Source organism: Spironucleus salmonicida, chromosome 4, assembly GCF_000497125.1.
Source record: "Spironucleus salmonicida strain ATCC 50377 chromosome 4, whole genome shotgun sequence".
NCBI classification, from domain to species: Eukaryota; Fornicata; order Diplomonadida; family Hexamitidae; genus Spironucleus; species Spironucleus salmonicida.
The window spans coordinates 1,367,394-1,394,229 of record NC_090599.1 but is presented as its reverse complement, the minus strand read 5'-3'; the positions used below and the strand labels follow the sequence as shown (position 1 = coordinate 1,394,229).

General features: G+C 32.0%; 18 protein-coding genes across 18 annotated transcripts; 8 read left to right on the top strand and 10 right to left on the bottom strand. All coding sequences in view use genetic code 6, as the record gives it.

Annotated features, from left to right (window-relative positions):
- Nucleotides 1-6: 6 nt before the first annotated feature.
- Nucleotides 7-3,726, top strand: SS50377_24380 (Kinesin-7; the record flags this gene model as incomplete). Its single annotated transcript, XM_067908223.1, has 1 exon — nucleotides 7-3,726. The coding sequence occupies one exon, from the start codon at nucleotides 7-9 to the stop codon at nucleotides 3,724-3,726; it is 3,720 nt and encodes a 1,239-aa protein (XP_067765197.1).
- A 10-nt stretch (nucleotides 3,727-3,736) lies between these two features.
- Nucleotides 3,737-5,077, bottom strand: SS50377_24379 (uncharacterized protein; the record flags this gene model as incomplete). Its single annotated transcript, XM_067908222.1, has 1 exon — nucleotides 3,737-5,077. One exon carries the CDS (start codon nucleotides 5,075-5,077, stop codon nucleotides 3,737-3,739), a length of 1,341 nt encoding a protein of 446 aa, XP_067765196.1.
- Nucleotides 5,078-5,857: 780 nt separating this feature from the next.
- SS50377_24378 (uncharacterized protein) lies at nucleotides 5,858-6,331 on the top strand (the record flags this gene model as incomplete). Its single annotated transcript, XM_067908221.1, has 1 exon — nucleotides 5,858-6,331. The coding sequence occupies one exon, from the start codon at nucleotides 5,858-5,860 to the stop codon at nucleotides 6,329-6,331; it is 474 nt and encodes a 157-aa protein (XP_067765195.1).
- A 46-nt stretch (nucleotides 6,332-6,377) lies between these two features.
- Nucleotides 6,378-6,647, top strand: SS50377_24377 (uncharacterized protein; the record flags this gene model as incomplete). The annotated part of the gene is made up of 1 exon (XM_067908220.1): nucleotides 6,378-6,647. One exon carries the CDS (start codon nucleotides 6,378-6,380, stop codon nucleotides 6,645-6,647), a length of 270 nt encoding a protein of 89 aa, XP_067765194.1.
- Nucleotides 6,648-6,663: 16 nt separating this feature from the next.
- Nucleotides 6,664-7,131, top strand: SS50377_24376 (putative glycine cleavage system H protein; the record flags this gene model as incomplete). The annotated part of the gene is made up of 1 exon (XM_067908219.1): nucleotides 6,664-7,131. One exon carries the CDS (start codon nucleotides 6,664-6,666, stop codon nucleotides 7,129-7,131), a length of 468 nt encoding a protein of 155 aa, XP_067765193.1.
- A 157-nt stretch (nucleotides 7,132-7,288) lies between these two features.
- SS50377_24375 (uncharacterized protein) lies at nucleotides 7,289-8,092 on the bottom strand (the record flags this gene model as incomplete). Its single annotated transcript, XM_067908218.1, has 1 exon — nucleotides 7,289-8,092. The coding sequence occupies one exon, from the start codon at nucleotides 8,090-8,092 to the stop codon at nucleotides 7,289-7,291; it is 804 nt and encodes a 267-aa protein (XP_067765192.1).
- Nucleotides 8,093-8,135: 43 nt separating this feature from the next.
- SS50377_24374 (uncharacterized protein) lies at nucleotides 8,136-8,810 on the top strand (the record flags this gene model as incomplete). The annotated part of the gene is made up of 1 exon (XM_067908217.1): nucleotides 8,136-8,810. The coding sequence occupies one exon, from the start codon at nucleotides 8,136-8,138 to the stop codon at nucleotides 8,808-8,810; it is 675 nt and encodes a 224-aa protein (XP_067765191.1).
- Nucleotides 8,811-8,819: 9 nt separating this feature from the next.
- Nucleotides 8,820-9,722, bottom strand: SS50377_24373 (Annexin 9; the record flags this gene model as incomplete). Its single annotated transcript, XM_067908216.1, has 1 exon — nucleotides 8,820-9,722. The coding sequence occupies one exon, from the start codon at nucleotides 9,720-9,722 to the stop codon at nucleotides 8,820-8,822; it is 903 nt and encodes a 300-aa protein (XP_067765190.1).
- Nucleotides 9,723-10,671: 949 nt separating this feature from the next.
- On the bottom strand, nucleotides 10,672-14,139 carry SS50377_24372 (Transmembrane domain-containing protein; the record flags this gene model as incomplete). The annotated part of the gene is made up of 1 exon (XM_067908215.1): nucleotides 10,672-14,139. The coding sequence occupies one exon, from the start codon at nucleotides 14,137-14,139 to the stop codon at nucleotides 10,672-10,674; it is 3,468 nt and encodes a 1,155-aa protein (XP_067765189.1).
- Nucleotides 14,140-14,610: 471 nt separating this feature from the next.
- SS50377_24371 (Eukaryotic translation initiation factor 4E like protein) lies at nucleotides 14,611-15,177 on the bottom strand (the record flags this gene model as incomplete). The annotated part of the gene is made up of 1 exon (XM_067908214.1): nucleotides 14,611-15,177. The coding sequence occupies one exon, from the start codon at nucleotides 15,175-15,177 to the stop codon at nucleotides 14,611-14,613; it is 567 nt and encodes a 188-aa protein (XP_067765188.1).
- Nucleotides 15,178-15,740: 563 nt separating this feature from the next.
- On the bottom strand, nucleotides 15,741-16,475 carry SS50377_24370 (uncharacterized protein; the record flags this gene model as incomplete). The annotated part of the gene is made up of 1 exon (XM_067908213.1): nucleotides 15,741-16,475. One exon carries the CDS (start codon nucleotides 16,473-16,475, stop codon nucleotides 15,741-15,743), a length of 735 nt encoding a protein of 244 aa, XP_067765187.1.
- Nucleotides 16,476-16,973: 498 nt separating this feature from the next.
- On the top strand, nucleotides 16,974-18,242 carry SS50377_24369 (ATP-dependent RNA helicase DHH1; the record flags this gene model as incomplete). The annotated part of the gene is made up of 1 exon (XM_067908212.1): nucleotides 16,974-18,242. One exon carries the CDS (start codon nucleotides 16,974-16,976, stop codon nucleotides 18,240-18,242), a length of 1,269 nt encoding a protein of 422 aa, XP_067765186.1.
- A 29-nt stretch (nucleotides 18,243-18,271) lies between these two features.
- On the bottom strand, nucleotides 18,272-19,768 carry SS50377_24368 (CAF1 family ribonuclease; the record flags this gene model as incomplete). Its single annotated transcript, XM_067908211.1, has 1 exon — nucleotides 18,272-19,768. The coding sequence occupies one exon, from the start codon at nucleotides 19,766-19,768 to the stop codon at nucleotides 18,272-18,274; it is 1,497 nt and encodes a 498-aa protein (XP_067765185.1).
- A 58-nt stretch (nucleotides 19,769-19,826) lies between these two features.
- Nucleotides 19,827-21,095, bottom strand: SS50377_24367 (uncharacterized protein; the record flags this gene model as incomplete). The annotated part of the gene is made up of 1 exon (XM_067908210.1): nucleotides 19,827-21,095. One exon carries the CDS (start codon nucleotides 21,093-21,095, stop codon nucleotides 19,827-19,829), a length of 1,269 nt encoding a protein of 422 aa, XP_067765184.1.
- Nucleotides 21,096-22,274: 1,179 nt separating this feature from the next.
- SS50377_24366 (uncharacterized protein) lies at nucleotides 22,275-23,600 on the top strand (the record flags this gene model as incomplete). The annotated part of the gene is made up of 1 exon (XM_067908209.1): nucleotides 22,275-23,600. The coding sequence occupies one exon, from the start codon at nucleotides 22,275-22,277 to the stop codon at nucleotides 23,598-23,600; it is 1,326 nt and encodes a 441-aa protein (XP_067765183.1).
- Nucleotides 23,601-23,612: 12 nt separating this feature from the next.
- On the bottom strand, nucleotides 23,613-24,482 carry SS50377_24365 (uncharacterized protein; the record flags this gene model as incomplete). Its single annotated transcript, XM_067908208.1, has 1 exon — nucleotides 23,613-24,482. One exon carries the CDS (start codon nucleotides 24,480-24,482, stop codon nucleotides 23,613-23,615), a length of 870 nt encoding a protein of 289 aa, XP_067765182.1.
- Nucleotides 24,483-24,596: 114 nt separating this feature from the next.
- Nucleotides 24,597-25,910, top strand: SS50377_24364 (uncharacterized protein; the record flags this gene model as incomplete). The annotated part of the gene is made up of 1 exon (XM_067908207.1): nucleotides 24,597-25,910. The coding sequence occupies one exon, from the start codon at nucleotides 24,597-24,599 to the stop codon at nucleotides 25,908-25,910; it is 1,314 nt and encodes a 437-aa protein (XP_067765181.1).
- Nucleotide 25,911: 1 nt separating this feature from the next.
- SS50377_24363 (WD40 repeat protein) lies at nucleotides 25,912-26,763 on the bottom strand (the record flags this gene model as incomplete). The annotated part of the gene is made up of 1 exon (XM_067908206.1): nucleotides 25,912-26,763. The coding sequence occupies one exon, from the start codon at nucleotides 26,761-26,763 to the stop codon at nucleotides 25,912-25,914; it is 852 nt and encodes a 283-aa protein (XP_067765180.1).
- Nucleotides 26,764-26,836: the final 73 nt, after the last annotated feature.

Sequence of the window (26,836 nt, the reverse complement as noted above, 5' to 3'; positions counted from 1 at the left end):
TTAGAAATGAAAATAGAAAAGGATATATAATATATTTTATTATTATGTCTTAAATACTAAGTTTTGATACAAATTTTCATTATGACCTAATAGACTACTACAGTTTTGCTTCGATTAAGACCACTTGTAAAATAAGAAAAAGAATATGCATGGACTATTGATGATAATATTATTTAATTATTACCAACTAAATAACAAACTTAATAACAATAGTCACAATTCTAGTTTTAAACTATATATGATCAAACTATAGCTAATAGCTTTATGTATGAGTAATAGTTATAGTAAATAGCATCTTAAGTATATGATGGACTTAATTGTACCCTTCTAGCTTATGGATAATCCTCTGCAGGTAAAACTCATACAATGTTTGGTAATTAACAAGATCGTGGGATTATTTAACTTGTTTTATAAGATATATTCGAGAAGGTAAATAATACACCTTTTAAAGTTAAGATATAATTTATAGAATTATATAATGAAAATTTAGTAGATTTATTATCAACAACTAAAAAAATACCAGTGATTCGTGAAGACTAAGGTAATATTGTACTATAAAATGTAGAGGAACCAAAGGTAACCTCTGTTGAACAATGTTTAACTCTAATTAGTTAAGGTTAAGCAAGAAGAACCACTTCTGATACTAATCTTAATGAAACATCATCAAGATCACATGCCATTATAAGATTAGTTTTAGAGTAGGCAGATATACCACTTATTCCTAATTAGAAAAGAAAAACTTTTAAAATTAATAAATCATCAGTATTGACACTGGTGGATTTAGCAGGTTCTGAAAAATAGATTAAAACAAACGCACAAGGTTAACGCCTTAAAGAAGCTAATGCTATAAATTAAAGTTTATTGACTTTAGGTATTGTTATTAACGCACTAGCTAATAATTAATAATTTATTCCTTATAGAGATTCGAAACTTACGAGACTCCTACAGAATTCATTAGGCGGTAATGCATTATCTTATATTATTGGTTGTATTTCACCAGATTTTACGCATATTGATGAATCAATTAATACTATGAGATTTCTGTCAAGAGCAACCAAAGTAATAAATAAAGCTAAAATTAATGAATTCTATACAGAAGCTGAAAAATTAGAAAAAGCTATTTCATAAAATAAGTAGTTAAAACTTAAGATAAAAGATTTAGAATCTTAAATTGGAATTTTTTCAGAAAGTATGGCTAATTTATCTAATCTCAGTATTAACAATGATTCAATAATTAATTCATCATAAAAACTATCCTTATGCGAAGGATCTTATCTTTCATTAGATAATCTTTCAGAACCACCGAATAAAGTATCTTTTGGGGCATAAGAAAATATAACAGAATAAGAGATACAAAGTTTATAGATATTAATTACCTAACTTAAACTGGAAAAAGAAGAAATTTAACAATAATAAGACTTAAAAACTTTAGATGAGATACTTTTAGTTTCAGAAGAATTATAAAAAGATTTTGATTAGAAATACTTTTATGAAAAATAGCGATTTAATGAGGTTACGATTTAAATGAATGAAATATAAAAATAATTAGATATTTATACAAAAATATAGAAAGAAGATAGATAGACTTGGGTTTAGATAGATTAAATATCGCTTTTTATATAAACTTCTAAAATTGAGTTAGATAATATTGAAAATTTAATAGATTAAGCAGTAAATACATCGGTTATTAATATCTATAACGGAATATCATTTAATGAATAATGTGACATATCTTCTATAAATTTAAGTCAGCGATCTTAAATCAATTAAACATCAAACATTTCATCTTAAATTGTTGATTATATACCTGAATAAGAAGTAACACATTAGTGTGATTTTTAAGGACAGGCATTTATTTCTTGTAAAAATATGGATTTACAAACTTCAATATCTAATAATTTATAGGATGTTAGCATTTTATGTATTAAATAATTATCAATACAAGATAAGTCACTACAAACCATTTAAAGTAATATATAGCATGCGGAAACACAAAAAACTTAATTAAATTATTAGGATAATTAAACCTTGCATATTAATGAAGAGGTATCGTAAATATCTAATAATATTTAAACTACAAAATAGTCAATAGCATCTTAATTAGATCCATAACTGTAGACTACAATGCGGAGTACTTAGTGCCTTTTATCAAGTCCAATAAGAAAAATTGAATCGAATAATTTAATTTTTAGTCCTATAGCACAAAATACAAGTAATACATTACCAACAATAAAAAAATTAGACCTATTTAAATAAATCTTTAATAATTAAGATGATACAATAGATATTGATTTGGCGAAAACTATTTAACCTCATAACAAATAAGATAAAACATTTATATAAGATTCAGCTATAAATAAAACTTAGTTATGTGCAATTGATCTATCAGAAACATAGTCAATCCTAAAAACAACCACTAATAACTAATATCAATAATAAGAAAAGAAAATTGGACATTCTATAATAGATAAGTCTAATGGGATGCAAACTGAAAAAAATTAAACTACAAATAAAGAGTAGTAATACAAATTGTCTTTACAATCATAATATTGTTAAATATCATCTGAAGAGTAGAAAAATGTTGAAATATAAGCATAAATATCTGTTTGTAGTCATTAAACATCATATGTAAACAATTTAGCGTATAATAGTGCGGATTAATAGTGTGAAAAAAATTATTAAGAGGTCTCTGTTCAAAGTTTATGTCAAAATACTTCTCAAATAATGTAATGCGAATAAATTAACGCTTCTTTAGCATGCCAAACTAGTATTATGATTTAAACAACAGAATAAGAATTGCAAGCAATTTAATAAAATTCTTTTTCATGTTAAATTGAGTGCAAGTATATAGACTAAATTGTTTAATCCGAGCTAAGTAACATTGATAAAGGTATTTATACTTAACTTAATATTTGCTCCAATAACTTCTTTTAGTAAACTGATACACTTGAATTTTAAGATACTAATACTCAATCTGATTCTTCACCATTTTTATTGACCTAAGAAATTTAAACTGTACCATAGCGTTTTGATTGTGTTACTTGTAAAAGCTTATTATCACAAATCAACGAGTATTAAAACATTTAACAAATGATAGTTACCAAAACATAAATAGAAAAATCTTAATTAGAAATGCTAAATTAATAATTACAATAATCTTGCAATACTTTGAGCGAGTAGTCGTAATCCTCTCTAAATAAAATTTTTATTCTAGAAGAAAATGCTAATTAATATAAAATATCAATATAAACACTTCAATAAGAGGTGGATTCACTATAATAGGAAAATTCAAATATATCATGCAATATTTAAACTGAAGTAGACAATATGAACAGGTCAATTTAAGCATTTGAACAACTTTTATAAAGCGTGTCTGATGACTCTGAGAGCTAAGTTTAACAGAATGATAAAATCGTTTAAGAATCTTCTTAAGATCTACTTTAAGTACCACACCAGTTAGCAAATACTGAAAATTATGAGAGCAAATATAATGAATTATAAGAGAAATTTGACCGATTAATGCAGTAATCGAAGGAGAAAATCTAGCTGATTTATGAACAAGCGAAACTTCGCGAAGAGAAATTAATAGCAAAAGCAAAGGAGCAAGTGACTGATCTTCAGAAGTATAAAGAAGTGGTATTGAAACTTTAAAATAGATAAGTAATCAGCTAGCGGCTAAAAATGTAATAAATGCAAATTACCCTGCCAAAACTAGAAACTGAGTGAACAAATAATTTCACTGAATCCTTTGCATCAGCAATTTCCATATTTTCTTCACGCTCGCCACGTTCTCTTCGTTAGTTTTATAGATTTTGAAGTAGTTCACCCCCTACTTGCTTTCATCCCTGAAAAAGTTGAAAACACTCATTTTGTGTTCCGCAGCAAGTTTGAAAACATCATCATTGTAAATAGCGTTTTGCTGCAATTCTTTCAAAACACTCTCGCTCTGAATCAGCCCGATGAGCCGCCCCTCCTCAATGAAGTACTTTCTAATTCCCTTCATTTTTACTACGTCGTTCTATTTGTACTTTTCAAATTAACTAATAAAAGTGATATCAACACTTCCAATCTTCACGTGCAAATTTGCAGCGTCCAGAACGACCTCCGGGACAATATTTTTGCCCTCTTCCGAGTCCTTTTTCTAGTCGCTCCACGTTCTTCCAAACGCAGAAATTGAGTTGAAACTCACGTACTTTCCCTTTGTTAAGAAGTAGAAGAAATTGCGCTCGTCGAATTCGTTAGAATCAGAGTTTTTAGGAATCAAAAAGTAAAATTTTTGATGCTTCAATTTGCTTAGTTTCACGACTGGCTGGATGGCCGTTTGCTTTGAAATCGCGGCTACGAAATCAGCGTCAAAAAGTTGTTTTCTGGGGTAGAAAAAGTTAATTTTTGGGTCAATTTTGAGCTGATGGTTGCTGGTTGTGAATGGGTGGTTTTGATACTCTGTGGTTATCTGGGAGTTGAGTAGATCTATTTTCGCTTCTATTATGTTTTTCTCTTCTTTTTGCCAAATTTCAGGTATTTCGTAATTGTTTGCAGTTAATACCTCACAGTTCCCTTCTTTGATGGGATATATTTCGAATTTTTTGATATAGCTAGGTTTTTGGTATTAAAATGAGTTGATTTCGTCTTCCCAATCATTTAGATCCACGAAATCTTCCATTTTTGCTGTCATATAAAAAGCTGTGATTTAATATTCTCGGTTTGCTAGTTATGGTGTATGGGAGAAGTTATTCTCAGGTTCTTTTGCATTTACAATAGATAAGGCGAAATCCACCATTATAGCTGCTTCGAGCTGTTCAGTTTTTGTTTCCTCAACGACTTGACGGTAAATCTTATTCATGTTTTTGTAAATCTCTCTACGATCTTATGGGGTAATTTTCAAATCTAAGTATAGTTTTTGAAGAGCTATAAGTAATACTGCGGCCTGAACTGGTGATGGTGAATTTTCATCAACGTAACAAACATTTTAAAAAACTGCAAAATGCTATACCCCATCTAATAGTACTGCGGCTTGTAATTAATTTGTAGAAAGAAAATCTTAATATGATTTTTTACAAATATCTAAAAGTGACATTACTAGAGTGGAAGGTATATTAATTATATATTATATAATGATAAATGAATGAAATTAGTAATGGAGTATTTCATTCAGAGTGTTAATGAAAAATCTGTGGACTATTCTTTTCCATTAAAGGAAAAATTAATATGGTTACGAGATAATATTAGCTTTAAGCTACATAAATATATGTAGCTATCACAGTTTATCTAAAAAGTATATAATGACAAAATAATTTAGAGAAACGAGACCACATTTATTTTATAGTTTATTTCTCGCGCTATTTAAGATAACTATTACCAAAATAATATTGAGATATTTGTTTTATTCGATTTTATTTCTTAATAAGATATTAGTGTATTATCTTTAAATGGTAAAATTGCGTTTTACATCACTATTTATAATTTATTACATTTAATAGTTAACTATCAATTATAATAATATGAATGTATTGCATCTATAGAAATAACTGTAACACTATTTATGTTTCTACTAGAAAATAATTTTAATGATATGTAAGAGTTTATAATCAAAACAATATTACAATTATAATTTTTCTCTATTAAATTTGATCACTGCATTATATAGAATCATTTATTTTAGTCAATAATTATACAAAATTTGAAGTATCCTATAAAAACTGTATATTTAGCTATTAACTATTTATCTGATGTCTTTGGACTGAGTTTTGAGTTGATTAAGCTTTCTGAATTAGAAATTCCTATTTCTTAGCCACATTCATTAAGATTTACCACTGAAAAGGACTATTCTTTATTTAATCAATAATATTAATATCTAATGTCTTAAATTCCAGAATCTGTAGTTTAAATTTCATATGAATAACTAGATTCGGTTTAATCTCTTATTTAGTTTTTAGAATAGTAATCATTCTTATACAATACTTCATGGGAAAAGAAATTATTTTTAGAATCTGGATCATGCACAATAGCATTATTTCTTTTGATTTTAGGAGCTAAGTTTTAGCCATAAAAATCAGGAAGATTTTCATATACAGGGTTTGGAATTTCAGAAAATTATCGTTTATCTGGATTTAGAACAAGTTTATTGATTATTATATAAAGAACCCTAATATTAAACCCAGCAAGCTGGGATTGGTCTGTCGCGATGAATGTCATTTAAATATTCATTATTTACTAAATGGGAGATGGTGAAACAGCAGGGTGCTAAGAAATCGTTGCGTTATGTTTAGATTAATGGAAGCAATCATAGGGTTGTATTTAAATCCTGTAGTAAATAGTAGACACAAATTGAATTTCGATTATTATATTATTATTCTATTTACATTATAAATTAAATAATGGATCCATATTCTGATCTTTTATTGTAAATTGCGTCAATTCTAGAAAAAATTGACAACCTCGAATCTTTAACTGATGATAATTAATAAGAATAAATTTCTACAGAAATAAAATAAAATGCTGAATAGTTCTTCCATTCTATTGAGTAACTTAACTCGACCCTTCTAAATAAAATAGACAAACTTCGTAGAGGTTGGAAAATGTCATCAAGTGATAAGTTAACAAAATTACTCTAGGGCTGCGTTGATTCACTGAAATCTGAAATTTGACCTTTCCACTCCTAAAATGTCTTAGCTAGCTCAAAATGAGCATTAATACGAGACCTTCGAAACACCAAAATTTACCTTCAAAATCCATAGAAATGGCATTTTGGTATTATTTATGTCACCTTCTTATACTTAGACCTTTGGGAAAATTTCATCTGTTGTTTTTAAAAATTTTGACTTGCAAAAAATAGTTGGTAAAAACAAACATAATGCACATTTTGTTAAAATTAATGAGACTTTAGTCTAGATTAATGGAATCGAAGTTAAATCTCCAGTTTCCTTCAAGCTTTTAGAACAAAATACACGACTTGAAAATGAGCCTAAGCTTCTAGAAAACGACTGTCTTAGGACGGGATATTTGGCAGTTTTTGCACCAAAATGGGAAAAAATTGAAACACTCAGAGAAGTTTTAAGGAAAATGACAACTGGAAATGAAGAAATGACGGATAAGGAGAAATAAGTTCTCAACTAGATGAATGGATAGTGATGGTTGTTTGTGTTTAATATATTTATTATGTTATACCTTAAAATAATTTTATTAAATAAAGTTTTTTAATAATAATCATAAACTAAAAATAGAATTCAGCGAAAATGCTTGAAACTTAAATAAGTAATTTATAATATACTTTAATAATATTTACTGTTCACTCAAAATCCACCAATACTGCATCCTCCTCAGGTTCAGGGTCATCTTCAACAGCTCGTAATTACTAACTTTCGTTTTAGCGATATTCTGCATCTACCAAATCACCTAACGTTTAACCAGGTTGTAAATTTAAATAATGTTCAGCTATTTGGTATCCTGTATCTAGATCCAAGTCCATGGAACTATTTGCGCGCGATTCATTATTTCTAGTTTCCTTCATACGCTCAATTTCCGCAACGAGAATTTTATGGCTTTGAACATATTTACTACACTAATTTTCTACATCGTTCAAATCTAATGTACCTAGCCGTGCTTCAATGCCCTTAGTACGTTCATAAAAATCCAACCCTTTCCTATTGAAACCCTGTTACCATAATGGGTTCTAGCCTAGTCTTTCACGATGCACCTCTAATAAATGTCGAAAACGAGATGCCTATTTAAGAATATAAGCTTCATCATCTCTAAGTTTATCTAACACGGCCTATCGTCTATCACGTTCTTTTTGGAAGCGTTCAGCATATTCATTTCCGATATATATGGCTCGTGCACATGCATCACGTTGAAATTGAACAGATGCTGTTTAAACTTGTTTCTATGCAAAAGCAAGTTTTTGCTTATAAGAAGATAATTATGTATAGCATCGGGAAAGGGCTTCGTTACGAGCAATGTAATTTTCCTAGATTACCGGGATAGATGCATGTTAAAATTATGTAAATTGTTAGCTAAGTTCTCCCAAACAATCATCTAAAAGTTGTTGGTATTCCAAATCATTGTTAAGTTCATCTTAAAAATTAGAGAGCATTTTGATCTAATATATTATTATATTAAATACTCGTCCAAGAAATATGAGATTAGGAAGACGGCAGAATGTAGTTCAGCAAGTACTATCAATTACTCAACCACCAAAACAAACTAAGAAAATCAGTACTTCTCTTTTTAAGCTTCCGGGATACTGCTTTACATCATTACCAGCTTCTTTTATACAAACTTCTATTTAGCAGATTCCATAGCCAGCTATTCATTAACTAAAAATATAACGTTAATTTAGATCAGTAACCTAGTGTACAGTGATAAGTCCTCTCCGTACAGACCTAGATGCAACATACCATACGTTCTTCCTCACATCACCAGCACGAAATTTCGCACCGGTAATCTCTACCTCCAAGCTCCTTCAGGGTTGCGCCTTCCCGAGCGAGCCCCGCCACCCACGTTGGGAGGTCCCGGACTGGAATGAGGCGTTCCGGCGCTTCCGACAGGCCGAGACGCCCCGGGACGCTCGGCGCAGGATAACGGGGGCCTTCCACGAGCTAAAGTGCCAGATGCGGGTAGCACTGGAGGACCCCGAGTTCGCCTACCTGCGTAGCTTCACGGTGCAGCCGGCGCGGACGCATTCCATCCTACAGGAGCGTACCGACCTCTGCGCTCGCGAGGTGGAGAGGGTGATCGCGCTGCGAGTGCGCCTGGTGGCGAACTTCCACAACCTGCAGGTGTACGGGCGGCTCGGGGGGAAGGGAAAGTGAGGAAATCTCTCAGCTCAGGCCCCATACGGCGAGGACAGCCTTCTCGAACTTGCCCGAGAGGTCGCGCTTGGTGTCTTTCACAACGTCGCCGAAGATCTTGTAGGCCTCCACCAGCTGCTAGCCGCGGAGCTGGTCGCTGAAGAGCACAGTCTGCCTTATAAGGCGGGCCTCGTCGGTGCCGGCGCCCTTATAGCTGAGGTATAGGTTGCGGGCGATAGACTGGCGCTTGTCGAAGAGTGAGTAGTGGGCCGCGAGGAAGGCCTTCTCGGACTTCCCGGAGAACTCGCGCTTGATGACCTCGGCGACGTCCTTGCGGTACTTGCGCAGGAAGGCGTCGCATGCCTGGTGGTAGACATCTGGCTGGCAGTTGGCGAGAACCTGCATGAAGACCTGCTCGTCAGTGCCAGCTCCCTTCGCCGCCGCCCAGAGGTCGTCCGCAATCTTCTCTGGATTAGCGGGCGCGTCGTTCTTGGCGTGCAGCCAGGCCCTGATGAGTTTTGCCCAGTGGCCGATGGAGATATCGCCCTCAATGGTCTTTGTGAGGTCCTTGTTGAAGAGCTTGCGGTACTCCACCTCAACACGCTGCTGGTCCTGGTCGCTCATGAGGAATATCATTTCGATGAGCAGCTTCTCGTCGGTGCCGGCGCCCCGCACAGCGTCGTCCAGGTACTGCGCCCACATCTGGTAGCGGCCCTTGAAGAGCTGCACCATCAGCTTCTCCAGGTGTCCGGACAGCTCCTTCTTGAGCCACTTCTCGAGCGTGTCGCCGTAGAGCCCCGCGAAGGCCTCGGCGATGGCCAGGCGTTCATCCGCCGTGTGTGAGGCCGCAACATCTATGAGGGTGGCCTCGTCCGTGCCGAGCCCCTTCATAGCCTTGTAGAGCCTCTCTGCTGCAGGTCGGTAGTCGGCCATTTGATAGTGAAGTGGGTAAATTATTTCACCTCGGGCGGCTTTTATTGCGTATATACGGATATACCAGAATTTGGTCCGGTCCATCACAGATGCGTGCCGGCCACGGGCGGGTACTCAGCAGCGGTACGGGCTGCAGTTTTCCCGTGCAGTCTCCGGATCGGAGCGATGTGTGCGGAAGCGGTCCATATATTCCCATAGTAAAGGCCCACACGCCGGATTTAGGTGCCTGGTCTGGTGGGGACGCTTCCCACCACCTAGGTGTGAGGCAGCCGGGAGGCCCAATTAAGCTCTACATGGCATCCTGCTACGCGTCCGAGGGCGCCCTGCCGCATAGCTGCATCGAGCAATAGAGTTGCGAAGGGTCATATCGGCCTCTGTCACGGACCTGCAGCCTAGCCCGCATACCCAGCATTTATGGTGTAGCAGGAGAATCTGATGCTCTGGTGAAATGGTAATGGTGGCACGGCACGTCACCCTAACCCACGAAGATTAGGAAGCCGATGCTTCGGTGCGCTATGGATAGTATTTAATCCACAATAAAGGTAGCTCAGCTGCGCGCTAAAGCGAGGGATGCGGTTACTCGTCCCCGCGGAGGTAGCATCGCTCACTAAAATGAAACTTAGAGATAAATTTACTATTTGTTTGGTTAAGCTTACTAATATATCTTATCTTTAAAAATATTCATGATAATACTAACAGACATATGTTAATATTGTTTATTAATATATTTATAATGCAGTGATTTATTATATATTATTTTACTTAATATCTCTAAATAAACCCCTTTAAATCAAAACAAATTTGATATTAATTATATTTTATAATAGATAACATATAATATTTATACTTTAATAACTAAAAAGTTTAGCTCATTATTCTACACTATAGAATATAAATTTAAATTTAAAAATCTCATATCCTCATATAAGCTACAAAAACAAACATTAGCTCACTTAAACCCCTCAACTTATCTTTTCTCATTAACCTAAAAACTTACAATTTCGCTGTCATAGTTCTGACGTTAATTGCTTCCCCCTACACTTTCCTGTGTTTCAAGACGCTAAATATACTTCAAAAACATAGATTATCCAGCTTTCAATAACTCTAATGCTCCAGGACTAAGTTGAATAGCTTCATTTTCACAGTCAATAAATTCGCTTTTTGCATCTTTCATGAGCTTGCCAATAATATCAAACCTAGCCATCTAACTGCCTAGTATTGTCCCATAACCAGAGCCAAATGAAATAACACATTTAGCAGTGCATTTCTAAATATTTAATTTCTTACTCAAATCGACATAGTCGTGCATGAACCCTAGAGCAATAGATATAACAATTGTTAATTAATCATAACACTAAATTAACTCCTTACTTGTCAAAAATCCAGGAAGATTAACAGTATCTTCATTCAAAAAATCAAATTTTCCATTAAAATGCTTAATCAAGCCAGGGTAGGCTAGCAGTTAAAAGCCATTTGCGGAGACCTTTGCTATGTGTACGTTTACTGAATATTAAATACGCTGCGAGAATTATTGATACAGCTAATCTATAAAAAATAATAATCTCTGATAATGGTTCAAGTTAAGATTTTTTAGTTCTAATACACCGAATTTCAAATATATGGTATTTTAGAATTTGATAAGTGGGTTTAATGAACTGTTCAACTTGATATAATGGGCGAATATATTGCTTTTTTATGAGACCTAAAATAGTTATTCACAACTTTTAAGCTCGATTACACAGCTATTAAATTTTTTAAGAAAAGGAAACTATTTTACTAAGGTTGGAAATTGTTACTGGTTTCGTACTGCTAGCATGGCATCCATAGCCAATAATGGCTAAGATGATTTGAGAAGCTTGCGACCAATATTAATCTAGTCTCCAATTTTTAGGTTCATTGATGAATTAATGAAGTGCTGTTTTAGCGATGAGATTGAAATTATTACTATTAGAGTGAAAATGAACAAAAAAACTGGAAAGAAATAAGGATGCTAGATAAGCAAAAACAGTAAGGTTATAGATGACTAGATCACAAAAATTTCAAAATTGATCGTTAAAAATTATAGAGGAGCAGAATAGTACAGTAGCTGGGTAAGCTAAATGGCTGTATATTACAGTTATTAAAAGCAAAACACAATTATAAAATAGATAGAATGTTATTGAATACTGATATTAAAGTCATAATTCTCAATAACTTTTATCAATAAAATGATACGCAAATTCAAAACTAGTGAAAAAACAATCCGGTGGATATATTAGTACTGACGCAATTATACAGTGTTATAGTTAATAAAAATTTTTAGGTTCTGTTTTGTAGCCTCTTTTTGATATTTATGTTGCAAAGTATCAAATTGGGACGTAAATAGAAAATTAGTGAATGATAATAACATCAAAATGACAACTAATGACGTATAAGCGAGTGAAAACGAGCAAGTTACACCTAGAATCTAAATTTAAAAAGGAGGAATTAAGTTTAAAAAGGTGCTGAAAATAGTAATAAAGAATTAACAGGTTACTAATTATAACTCGAAAGAAAAGTAAAATTTAGATTGCCGATTAATAAGAATATAGAAAAAAGAAGGGTTTAATTTTAGCTAATTACATGAATATTAGGAAACTAACTGGACGAATTTGATGGTTTAAAAGATATACTAGGAAACTGACAATTCAGATTATTCTTTTTTCTATATACTTATCAATTACTCAAATAAGGTGTTTTCAGCCTGAATTTATAAAAATTTCTTGGAAGACTAAATTGTATCATTATTGTTAATCTGGCCTTTTACTGTTGTGAGAAACTCTTAAGAGTTTGCAATTAAATTATCGGTAATAAGATATGATTATGTCGTTGCTGTACTTTCTGAAGTATCTTCCAAATTAGCTTAGATTTTAAGTTTGTTAAATGCTGATGACTTGTTACTAATCTCTGACTTTGTATGGACATTTTTGATTGATTGCGAATTTTGGGCCATGTTGAGAAAATTTGCTAATTATGGTTTTAATATCCCTTCTACTCCTTTTTCTGAAGTTGGTCTGCTTTAAATTGATACCGAATTAAGGTTACTAGGCTCTGTAAATGCTTCTAGAGATTGTATTTTCTCAATATCATCATCACAGTCTGAATTAACAAGTTCATCAATTAATGAATGTTTTAATTGAGTATGCAAGGTTAAATATTCAATATTTCTAGAAAAAGATTTGCCTACTTTGTTAATATTAACGTTAAATGGTATGTTGTTTTCTTGAGCAGAAATTTATAAGGCTGTGGAGAGTTAAGATGACATATTAAAATTAATAATTGATTTACTCGTTTGCTTAATTACTGGGCATAAAGGGGTTTAATTTTGTAATTAAGTAGATAAAAATGAATAGTTTGTATTGTTATCTATATTTGTTATAATTGCCATAGATTTTTCAAAAATTTCATAAAAAAGAGGTTAGCATTATTTAGTAGGAACTATATCGACCATAATTATTTTATGACTATTTATAATAATTACTTTTTTGTTCGTAAATTAATAAGTTGGTTCACTATTAATAACTTATGAAATAGCCCATTTAAAGTCGATTGATTCACATAGTTACCGAATTTCATTATCTTTAATATTAATTTGCTTGTTAATAATACTTTTTTGGTCTGTTTATGATGTATTATAAAATGTGCTAATTTCAACTGATACTGCGGAAGATGTTAACTAAGAAAGTTTATATGCAAAGTCTACACTTTTACCATATGATTCAATATTAATTTAGTCTACTCCAATATGTATAACTCCAAGCAATAAATCACCTCTTGTGATTACTGCTGATGTAGTAATATTAAGAAAATTTGCAACCTCATTAGCGGACAAACAGAAAGTAGAAGCTAATTAGAATTATTATTGTGGCGACATTGTTTTCTTATTTGGAATATATGCGAAAAAAGCATGAGAATTAGATTTTACTTTTTCAATACCATAAAATTGACCAATATAATCCAAAATTTAGAAATATGAACTAGTTTATGATAATATTGTAATTATATCTTCTTAAGATAACCCTGGATCTATTTATTTCATAGAAATAACAATAATAGTTACATTAATCAATTTTTCTGTAGATATTATTTCTTTATCAATAATCAAAGGTATTAATCTCTTTGGAACAGAATTAACAAATAAATTTCGTATTTTTTGGGCCATATTATTAAGAATTTCCACTTGCAATGTATATTAGTAACTTATTTAATTGTTTCTTCCTAGTATATACATAAAAGTAATTGGAACAAAAATAAGCCCCAATGATGAAATAAGGGCAACATCCCAACGTTACACTGACTTATAAACAAGATTTATATTAATTAAGGCATAAAAAACTGTTAATATTAATTTTTCTGTATCTGAAATTAATAAGATAGTCAATTAATATACAGATAACATTTGCTAAATTAAAATAAAATATCTATCATGGAAAGCTAATTTTGTAATATTAAATACTCTTTAGCTTATATGAAAATCTACTGCTAACTTCAGTATATATTAAAATCTAGGAAATACTTAATATAAAGTTTTATTTGATGTAAGATATGGATTTTTCACCTTGTTTAACTATGTAAAAAAATTACTATATAAAACTAACAGATTACCTAGAGTAAACAATACAAAATATATTGAAAAACAAAAAAGTACTACTAAAAAATCCTAAGTTGCAAAATTTTAATATGATAATAGTATCGATTATGTAAAGGTGGTTAATAGTCCTAAAATTTAAATTAAAATTGACTGTGTTAAAAATAGTTAATCGTGTAGTAAATTCTTTGTCATTTTGGTAAAGTGTAAAAATAAATATGAAGTATATTTATTATATAAAAATTTGATATCTATAAAATATTATATGTATTGCCGAAAGAATCATTTTTACTTCCTTTCAATATCCTGCTTTCTAAGCTTATCCTTATCAAGAATAGAGTCTTGATTAGTTTGATATATGATTAAGTTAACTTTGGTTTCCAAAATATCTCCAAGTTTTAATTAAATTCTAGAGAAAGTTCTTTTATTAATTACATCATTGTGCCAAATTACAAATTCAACTTAATCATGTTTAATAACAGCTTGTATCGTTGAAATGATAGGTTCCTAGGTTTCTTCTGAAACTACACCAAATACAAGTTTCTCCCAAATTCTGTCAACTGATTAAATTTATCTTTCTTTAGTATCATAACTTCTACGGAATTTATAGGTTCCTCCGTTAATATTATTCTCCCAGGTTGGTAAGTGTGATTTTGCACTTAGGACACGTACAAAATAAATCGAAGTTCCAGCAGGAAGTTAAGAAACTCTGAAGAGGTGAGCCCACACGTAAGCAAATTCATCTTTCGTTGAAAATTGACAAACTTCACGGAATGCTTCACTGAAATTGTCAGTTTTCACTGTATCTTTAGAGGTAAAAAAGACCTTCCATACATTGTGGAGTGACATTGATCGGAATGGAAAAAGGAAAGGCGGAACATAACACATAAAATAATATTTATTGTGTCATTCTAAAATTAATGCATATTTTTCCAGTGTAGTTGGTATTAAGTAATGAATAAGAGAGTATATGTTATCTAGTAATTAAAAGACACTATCTAGTGCTCTATTCATATATTAATGAACAGATTATTGATATTATTAGTAGAAAACTTGAGATATAAATATCGGATAATATATTTTCATTTTCTGATAGAACTAATCGATTTAAATCACCATTTAGCGCATTTATTATAGAATCTTTATCAAATAAACATTCCTAAGAGTATAAATTCTAAGATGGTAAGAATCAAATTGCTGTATCAAACTAAAAATTATTTGTTAATTAAATTTAAGTTTAAGATTATCAGGCGTTAGATAATATTACAAGCCAGTGGAATCGTGCTTTGGTTTGTGGTATAGCGTATTTTAGTCGTAATGAATCACTCTTTAATACTTTATTTACATAAAAATTTAATGAAATATTTGTATGAACTTGAATACAATTCTAACTAAATAGCAAATGTTTTTCTTCATAAATCTAAGCCAATAGTTGCTTTAGATAATTTTAGTTATTTTGTATTGTTGTTATTAAAAGAATAATTAAACCTATTAGTGTTAGAGGTTTGGTAATTCCCTCCACTCATAGGTCTTGATTTAGTTAATTATATTTGAGCTACTGTATAAATTTCTTTAAATGATGGTAATTATTTAGCTTATTTATGTACAGATAAATCTGACATTCTTAAGCTTTTAGACGTAGTATTCTCAAATTTTAAAGAATAAGAATTTTATGATGAGGATTATTTAGTGATTACCTATTTTAACATTCCGCCTAAGAATTATTGACCTAATCCTGTTCCTTAAACAGCAGCATCATTTTTGTTTTAAAAATATTATCTTTGTTAATCGCTTATCCGATTATTATGAGTTTTAAGTTAGTTAAGTTATGATGTGATGATAGCTTTATGTTTTGGAATTTCATTAAATGCGTATTTTGATGATATTAGACAATTCTCTTGTTCTGTGTGCGGGATTTCATTATCTTTAAAATTAATTGGCGCCTACTTTTCTTGCATTGTAAGCCCCAGCGTAGAAGGTTTTCTCGAAATTAGTAAACTTTATGGTTCATGTTATGATTATTAAAATATAGAATTAATTTTAACTTCAGGATTAAGAGAATTAATAGAGTAATTTTCCGGTTTTTTCTATGCAGATCTGTATAGATCCATCGCAGCAGCCTAATTACAGAAATCTACAGGTATCATATTTTATATAAATTTGCAAATTCAATATATAGATATATTAATACAATATCAAAATTATATGATTATAATATAACACAATTTTATATTATATTTTTACTTTTATTAAATTATTAGTTGTCACTGAAAATATTAGGATAATAATTAATTTACATAAATTAAAACTTGCATGATTTCTATTTTAAATGATATTTCTAGTATCCATTGATTAAAATTATTCTATTGTAAAATATGCTAAAATATTTAATGATTTGCTTTTTGATATAGGTACGAATAATATTACACAACATAATATAAAGTATATAGTTTATAGATTTAACATATAAGTAGACCATGTTACTAATTTTTATAGCAACCTGGTTTCATAAAATATCATATATAGTTATATTAATCAACCATGTATATTTCTAAAAATATACTATATTATTATGAATATTTTTTATTTTTTGAAATCTCTTAAATAATTATAAATATAATTATTATATAATTATTTATAGAATCATGTTTATTTCCTTTTCTCGATTAAATATGTCTTTACCTACCTAAGACAATCGTGAATAAACAGAAGACATCAGAGGCTCAGGAGTAAAATTTTCTTAGCTTAATTTAAAACCATATCTTGTTACCTCCCTTCAAGCTGTAAATTTTATTACAGCAACACCAATTTAAGAAAAAACTATACCAATTGCCCTAACTCTTGTTGATATAGTTGCGAGAGCTAAAAATGGTACAGGAAAAACAGGAGCTTTTTTAATACCAATATTAAATTAAATAAAACCATAAATTAATACTATACAAGCAGTAATTGTTGTAAATACAAGGGAGCTTGCCATGTAAATATCATCTGTTACGTAGAATTTAGGAAAATTAGTTAATGGTGTTTAAAATAGAGTTATGTGCTTAGTCGGGGGAAACTCACATGGAGATGATATAATGCGTATAAATTAATATAACCCTTCAATTTTAATTGCAACAACCCTAAAACTCAGAGTTTTTTTGCAAGAAAAATTAATAAATTTAAGTTAGACTAAAATTTTAGTTGCTGATGAAGCGGATAAAATAATTCAACAACATGAGCCATTAGCCGACTTGCTAATTATTAAAAGTCATATGCACAAAGACCACTAAACAATGATATTCTCAGCAACATATTAATCAGAAGTATAACAATTTACCTAATTACATATGACTAATCCAGAATTTATAAACTGTCAATAAGACAAATTGACTCTTTCTGGTATTACTCAATATGTAGCTTAGGTACGTTAATAAGATCTTAAGTTTAAGTTACTTATGATACTATTTAAACATTTATAGATTCGTTAGGCGATTATTTTTGTTAATTCTACTTAAAGATGCGAACAAATACATCATCTAGTGTAAAGCTAACTTGAAATTCCTTCTTCATTTGTCCATTCTAAACTAACATAATTTGAACGTTCTAAAGTATTTCATGAGTTCTCCTAATAAAACACTAGAATTTTAGTGGCAACAGATTTGTATACGAGAGGAATTGATATTCGTACCGTAAATGTTGTTATTAATTTTGATGTCCCTAGGTATGCAGATGATTATCTTCATAGGATTGGTCGATGTGGAAGATTTGGGCATAAAGGTTTGGCTATTACCTTTTAATCAGGCCCTGCAGAGCTTGAAACATGTCAGGCTATTGATGAAATGCTTAATAGTCCTATGATACCCCTCCCCTCAGATTTGAAGAAAATACCAAACAGTTAATATGCTATCCTTGATAGCGATATAAAGTTCTGACATTAATTTTTAGTTAATTTACAATCACTTCACTTCGCGCTTCCCTTGCGCAGCTCAACCGCCTCAAATACCTTCCTGGCCGCGGTAGGGGTCAAAATGCTCGCGAACTTACCGTCTATCACCTAGTCGCCCACAAGCCATTTCAGCCACCTGTGCCGGACCCGCCCATCCCGGTTGAATACCCACGCCCGCCTCGCCTCCGGCAGTGCAACCTCGCTGTACACGACCCCGATTTGGGTGCCCTGCAGCAAGTTGGCCACGCATGCCCGGTCCTTAACGGCCTGCTGCACGCTGTAGTCGGCCTTCTTGCCGGGGAACTTCGCAAGAGGGTACATGCTGTGCCTCACCGGCGCTGGCGTCTGCTGGAGGAGGTTGAAGCAGCGGTACGTCGTGAAGGAATTCGCATAGCACTCAAACCGCACCTCGTCGAACTTCTGCGCGTTCTTGACCTTGAAGCAGTTGGTCGCCTGCTACCTGCAGAGGCAGTCGTACACACGCACTGTCATCAGTGCGTCGTAGCCTGCGTCGTGAGCATGCGAGTCTCCGGCGCCGTATAGGACGTGGAAGTACCCAGAGAGTGACTTGTTCGGCTGTACGCGCTTCACCTTGGATGCGATCTGCTAGAGGAGGACCTGCGTGTTCGGGTGCTGCAGGACGAGCAGCACATCCAGAAAGTTGGGGATGATGCCGAAAATGTCTGCCATGAACCTGCTGTAGGAGCTGAGCTTCTTGCCCAGAAAGGCGTTATGGAGCAGCAGACAGTCCGTGAGCGCCTAGAACCCCACTGTACGTACGCGACGCTGGGCAAGACGCTGGAACACAAGCATGATGTGCTTCAGGTCGAGCTCAATGTGGCCGACTGACTCCGCGAGCAGCTGGCGGCGCCGCGCGGGACTATCTACAACGCGCACATGCAGCAGAATTTTTCCCGCGCCCCGGGAGGGGTACAGCGCCGGAACGATGCTCACCACCTGCTCTACGCCCTCGTGAGCAAGGAAGCTGTGCTGCATCCGCTTCATGCGGAGAAAGTGGCCGATGTCCAGTTCTATGCCGAAATCGATCTCCTCCTGTTTGAGTCTCTGGGCAATCTCACCGTATCCCGCTGGGAAGCCCTCGAACGCCTCTTCGTCGGGCTCGCCCATCGTCTTCCGCCAGAATGCTATCTCGCACTCGTAGTCTATCCCGACGCGCAGGCTCTGGGTGCTGTACTGTTTGAAGTCGAAGTCGTTCCCGGCGAGGAAGTTCAGGGCAGAGATGCTGATCTTGGCGTCATGTTGGCATACGAACACCGAGCAGGTGGAGCTCTCACCTTTGCTGTCCAGCATGGAGATCCCAACCTGCAGCAGGCAACCGCTGTTCGCGAGGGCCGCCGCGGTGGCGAAGATTACCTCCGGTGCGTCGAAGGGGTTCGCAAACTGGGGCTGCTCCGAGGAGAACTCAGTGTCGAATCCCGCGAGGGTTGCATGGTCGGCGAACTTCAGCGCGTCGCCCAGGGACTGGCGCAGGTTGCGTGCGAAGTCTAGCATTGCGGAAGGGAATAGGGAGGGTTGCTGGGTACTGTATGGATAGGGAGTGTATCGAACCTCACTTCAGCGGCAGTGTGGAGTAGCCTGCATCCCCCAGGAAGGCCAGCTGGGCAGCTCCAACGACTCCGCAAAGGATTTCCTCTGCCAGACGCGTCTTTATGACCCTAGCGGCCTGAAACTCGTACTTGATGCCGTCCGCGCACAGCACCACCAGCTGCCCGTCCGCACACCCGAAGGTCACTATAGGGCTCTCACAGTCGAACTGCCGCACCACGCCGAATAGCTCGAGATCCACGTGGAGCACGCTACTCCCAATCTGCACGAACAGCTGCCCCGCGAGGCACTTCACGATGTGGATTCCCGATAGGCCCGGCAGCACAACCAGCAGCTTCTCCTAGATCAGGGAGTAGAAGTATAGCTGATCCGTGTCGTAGAGCACCAGAATGTCTTTAGACTGGTGCGTAACCTGCGTACCCCCAACGGGGTAAAATCCAAGCTACACTGTCCGGCCCTTGAAGTGTAGCATATTGCCCTCAACCGCCAGTGGACTTCCCTGGTACAGGAGTGCGCACGTGATCGCGTTAAAATGCAGTTCCTATCGCACGGCACCGCTAAAGTCGATATGCATCAGAATTTCACCTATTACTACTATAAAAGAAGTTTAATCACAGAATACACTAGATACATCAGTTTAAGTCATATTAAACAGTATATTACCATTATTAAATAATGATCCCCTTTCATCAATAGTAAAGATCGAGCCTTAAAGTTCAAAGATAAACCTAATTTCAGGACCTACCAATTTCTTTTGAGATATTTTTATAAGTATTATTTCGTTTTTTAATTCTTAATTATCCTATTCTAAATGTAGAATATGGTGTTTTTATAATTCTAATTATTGGACTAGGTCACTTAAAATTGATTCTACACTATTTTAAAAAATCGAAAATGTTTATTTTGTAATAAAATTATCTTGATTGTATTATAATTTAGATATTTTATCGTCTACTACTTATTGATACTCTGTCTATTGATCAACGGCATAATCTGTAGAAGGATCTTATAATGAAGTAAGTATTGATGGTAATTTTTCAATAATTTATTCATCTATGGTACTATCTTTATTATTTTGATTCGTTGCAAGGTCCTATAATACTACAGTTGCATCTTATGTTTATTTCCTATTTAATCGAGTTTATAATTATCGCATACGTTATTATGTTGCTGATAATGTTTCAATGTTTTATTTATTAATATTGTAGCTAGTAATGCTCTAAAAGCTCTCTAGATCATAAAGGCTATTGTTTGGATTATTTGGCTAATTCATTTTATTGAAAATATAATATTAATCATAATCATAATAATATATAAATAATCAATAATTACTCATTCAATTTATAATCTTTTAATTTTATTGATAATTGCTAAATTATTATGCTTAATTTATTATAGTTTATTACTGGTAAACGATAAATTTTCTGTTAATGTTGGTGTCAATGGAAGTGAAAAAGAAACATCAAAATCCTCTATTTCTACTAGAATATCCTAATAATCTCTTATTTAATTTTTTATTAGAGGAAGAATATTAATTAATATAAATATGACAGAACTTTATATTGTACCTTATTTTTATATCTATTCTATTTATTATTATGACAGTATAATTTAAATTATAGTTAATTCTGTTTAAATTCCAAAGATTTTCCTTATTATATGCTGTTCAACATCAAAACACTATTAAATTATAGCACTTACAACATTATATAAAACTTGCTTTGAATAAATATTAAGCGCTTAATTTTACCTTTTCTAACTATCGTATAACGTTTCTTGTTGATTTTTTAAAAAGGTATAATGTTTGGTTTAAAAATATAATACTTTGCCTAGAAGCTTTTTAGCATTAACTACACTTAAATTTCTAAAATCAACAAGTAAATAATTACTTTGATCGCTATGAGACAATAACTAATCATTAATATATTATATTTATTCTGATTAACTTAAACTAGAAATATCTGAAATTTTGGTAATTTTTATTAATAATTATTTTTAAATAATTAACTAAATATTTGTGAAGTGTTCTAAATTTGCTTTAACTTAAACTGATTATAAATCTAATAAGTCTGTAACCTAGTATTCCATATCAAGCTTCACTTAAATATCATAAGTATCAATTAAATCTTCAATAAGAATGTTTAATAAATTATTTTAAAGAAAATCAGATTTTTCTAAAATAATAATATTAACTTCTTTATTTGTCAATAGTTCAGTTTAAACTAAATCAAATAGTTTATTCTTTAACATATCTAGCTACTATGAAGAAGTATGAACAAAGTCTAATTACAAATCAAATTAGTCATTTAAGTTTTTATAATAAATTATATTATTTTTGACTCTAATTAAATCCATCTTATCGGGAATGTTGAAACCTAATATATCAAATGTCATTTTTAAATTTTCATTACTAACATTATTATATAAATATAACAATTAAATCTATCAAAAAATGGATGATTATCTTCTTTATTTGTTAATAAGAAATTTTTCATCACAACCTTAAGATAAGCTATCAGAAATTTAGCTAAGATATCTATTATAAACTTAACAGCGCCTTCCAGATCATACATTCTAACAGTTTTCAAACTAAGCAAAGCAAACAAAGAAGCTCAGAAAGTAATTACCATTATAAGAATAAGAACGTATTAGGTTCCAAGAAGATCAAAAATTTGCTGATTTTGATCCCAGCTCTCAAAATCCAAACCAACAGAAATCTTAGCTGATATAGTAAAAATCAGACACTGATATGATATAGTAATTGCAATAAGAAAATAAATAGCTATAATTGAGATCAACATAATTATAATAAGAAAATGAAAATCTTAAATAGTAACTCCAAAAGCACTAAAAATGCGAGTTTTTGGCATAGGAGCTCGAAAACGAGAAAGAATTGAATTATGATTCAACAAGAAAAATTCAATAACTATCCTAGTAATTATTAAAATATAAAGAATTTGCCTATAATTTAGCACAGTTTGAATCACTTCCAGAAGATGATTTGCACTTAATTTACACTAAAATTGCTAAAACTGTCAACAATTCAGCAAGAAAAATAAAAGGAGCGAAATCATTAATTCCTGACATAACCTTATTATAAGATTAAATATAGTAGCTAAGAAATTTTTGTATGCTTGAAATAAGTAGTTTTGATATTGAGAATCTTATTTTAAAAGTTTTGAAGATAGAAGGGATGAAATCTACATTTGCTAATAATATATAATAAATTACAAAAATTTTTATTTAAAGTTCAACAGATTTTGATTGTGGAAAAATTGATATTTTTGACGAGAAAATTTACTAAAATCGAACAAACGAATTTATAAATTAGAGAACTAGAGATTTATTAGCAACTGATCCAGTTTTAATGGTATTTTTGTAAGAAACTGCCCTTTTGGATCTTTAAAATATTCTTAAAACAATGACTTTTAAACGTTGTGTTGTAAGTTCGTTTTCAAAGGTTAATAACGAATTTGTTGATAGTTTTTAAGGTAAAAATAAAATAAAAACTAGTTTAGAGTTACTTAAAGTAGAATTAACTGAATAGGTCGAATTGCTTAAAGTTGTGAATTTAATTTTTAAGAAGACTAAAAATGCAGACCAAGTGTGTGTATTATTTTGGGTTAATAATATTATGCAAAGTGTGTTTTTATGTGGATGTGTGGAACAAGAAATACGAGAGTTTTATGGGAACGAAAAAAAAGGAGCATTTGCAGTAATTGGTGGGGATATAAAAGAGAACTGGGTTTTCGTTGGTGAAGGTGGATATAAAGTATGAGGTTAAAAATTTTCACTAGTATTATTCTACAAACCTAGATTCATTAATTGACTGATCCATTACTCTATTTTGTCTATATAGAGCTGCTACATGAGCAGTTTTGGAATTATAGTCATTGGCATGTTCGAAGTCTGGATTTAGATAGTCATTAGCTTTCAAAAGACTTCTGTTCCCTGTATCTTGTCTTATTGAGTCACGTAAAGAAGCTTCTAGTGTTTACATTCTTGGGGGTGATGGTGTTCCTTATTTCTGATGTTACATTTCATTTTTCATATTATCTTGTCTTAATTATTATCTGTTCATCTCTTGTACAGGTTCGCCATAACTTTTCTAAACTTGGTTGATTAGGCGGTCACGTTCAGATTCTGTGAGACATATTTCCGGTGAAGGGGAATTTGAATAAGGTCTAGCAGGTATGTTAACACCATAATCAATAGTTTACTAAACTTAGTTATTCTTAGAATGATTAAAATAGTAAGAATTTTAAACTCTCCTATTGTTGTAAAGTTTCTTAGAGTAGTCTAATGGATCTTTAGTTTAATGACCTACTTATGGAGTCCAATAAAAATCAACAAACTTAGGCTTAGGTTTGAAAGGTACGCCAAATATTGTTTCTTCAATTCTTCTAGAAATCTATCTTAGTTCCTGTGCATAAGGATATTTTTTAGATGAAGTTCTAGTTAAATATTCAGTTCTATTAATTCTATAGAGATCTTAATTTAGTAAAAATGCGTCATTTGGGTTGTAGAACTCTAATGATGATCTAGCTACAGGCTCCTTTTCAACTTATAATAAACGCCTTTAAACGCCTTCTAATCTTCTCACATGCTCGGAATGAAGAATTCCAGAATTTTAATGAGGTACAAAGTACTTGTTGTACATTTTATAAAGTGAACGCGGAAATGCAAAAATAGAAGTTAGTAAAAAAAAATATTATTTATATAATTATTTTTATAAAATATATGATTATTATATGAAAAAATAAGTGTCTTTCTAATGACATCGTTTTCTGATTAAGAAACTGAAAACTATCTTTCTATTTCTTCTCCACGTTCAAGAGTCACACTTTACAGACTTGGATTTTAATAATCAGTATAATCTGATTATACTAAATATATTAAGGAGCAAAATATCTACAAAGCATTATAAATTATAGACATAATAGAGTAGGAGTTTAGATGCATATTATGTAGATATTTTTTTAATTAAATTTGTTCGAATGGTGTATCATCGGATGAATATGCTTTTGTGAATTAGCCGATTGAATTAGTTGAACTATTAAATACTTAAAATATATCTATGTCAAGTTATGGCGAAATGAAAAAAATTAATTAGTAAAGATGTATCTGTATTAATGACCTTAAAAAAGCATTTTTTGATTTATATTTAAGGTTTAAAGATTTATCTATTAAATCATAATTATAAGATCAAATAACTTAATTACTACGATCTACTAACTTAAAAATTACCACTGCTGCTAAATTTTTAAAATATGCAGATTAGTTGTATTTACTAGAAGCTAAGAAGCAAAATTTGGCCAGAAAATTGTCATTTGAATTAGATATATCATCTATTCTTCAAAAGCGATATTAAAATATTATATAGCTGTAAGATTTTGTATAATTATAAGTGGAACCATTATTTGAGCTTAAATCAATCTAAATTAAAGAATTTAATGAAAACTTAGCTGAGTAAGATAAAAGTGAACTAAATAGATTAACTAAAATGAATCGGTAAGCATAAAAACTCACATAATCTGGTATCATTTAATAGCCAATTAAATGGTAGACTAGTATTAGATATTAATTAAAGCCTTGTAATTAATTATTTTCCGACGAAGAAGTACGATTTAAATAAGTAGCCTAAATCAAAAATTTATAAAAATCATTGTATAAGAGTTCAGTAAAAGATTTAAAATTAGAATCACTATGGCCAAAAAGTTAGTTAAAGTCATAAATTGATCTTAAGCAGATTTAAGAATCAATATTTCTTTAATCTTTAATACATAAAGATTTAGATTGTGATTAAACATTGTTGAGTATAACATAATTATATAAATCTTAGCTTATTGAAGATCCAAAGATTACTAAAACTAATTATCTTATTAATAGAAAACAAAAACTTCTAAAGAAATAAGCTAAATCAGAAAACGAACGTATTAATGCTCTTAACGGTTCGTAAAATTCTTTAAAAGATGTTCTTCGCAAACAATTTGTGTAAGAAAGATTGGTTGAAAAAAAATAGATTTAAGAAATTGACTTAGACATACTCCGCATTAGAATATAAGGATTAGACAAATCAATAATGTGAATCACTCAAATTCATACACACCTAGTCGACAAGATTCTCCTCCAATAACCAAATGAGTTCCATTACAGTCGCATGAAAAAATAGCCTAGTTTTCTACATCTAAATCCTCAAACTCTTAAATTGTACCATACTTAACATCAATAAATTAGACTTTATTATTAGATCCACATATTACTTTTTGACTGTTATTTATGGTAAAAAATAAAGAGTTTTATAAATATTTATCACCGCCTGCTCCCCATTTTTTCACTAGCTAAAAAGATTATTAAATGTTTATTAACCAAATACCTCCTCCAACTGTGCTTGCTAGTAAAAATTAATTATTTTTACTGATGACAAGCCCTGAGACAGGTGATTTTACTTACATGGTTTAAATAGCAGTACCAAATTAGTCCCATTTAATTATTTTTGCATCATGGCCTCCTGTAAAAAAATGAGTATTGGAAGCAGCTACAGATAAAACTGGAGCAGAGTGACCTCTTAAAATAGCTAGTTCAATTAAACTTCTAGAGTCAACTAACCTCGCAGATCCATCATCGCAACCTGCTAATGCAAAGTAAGGTTGAAGAAATGCTAATGATGTGAATGATGATTTTGAGACTATAGACGCCTGTACGTTAAAATTTAAATCATATAATAACAAAGAGTTATCAGTGGCTACAATAAACGGATCTAGTATAAATGAATTAATAGGAGATTAAGTAGAAATTCTTTACTTAAATTCTTTCTCTTTAATATCAGTGAGTGAAATTGAACCATCTGTAGAAGATGCATAAATAATATTTTTATTTATTTTTACTAATGTAATAGCTCCTTTATGTGCTTATAATGTAAATAAATGCTTTGGTTTCATTTCGAAAAGTGGAGGTTGAAAAGATTATTATATTATATACAATAATAAGCTATTATTTTGATATTAATAGATT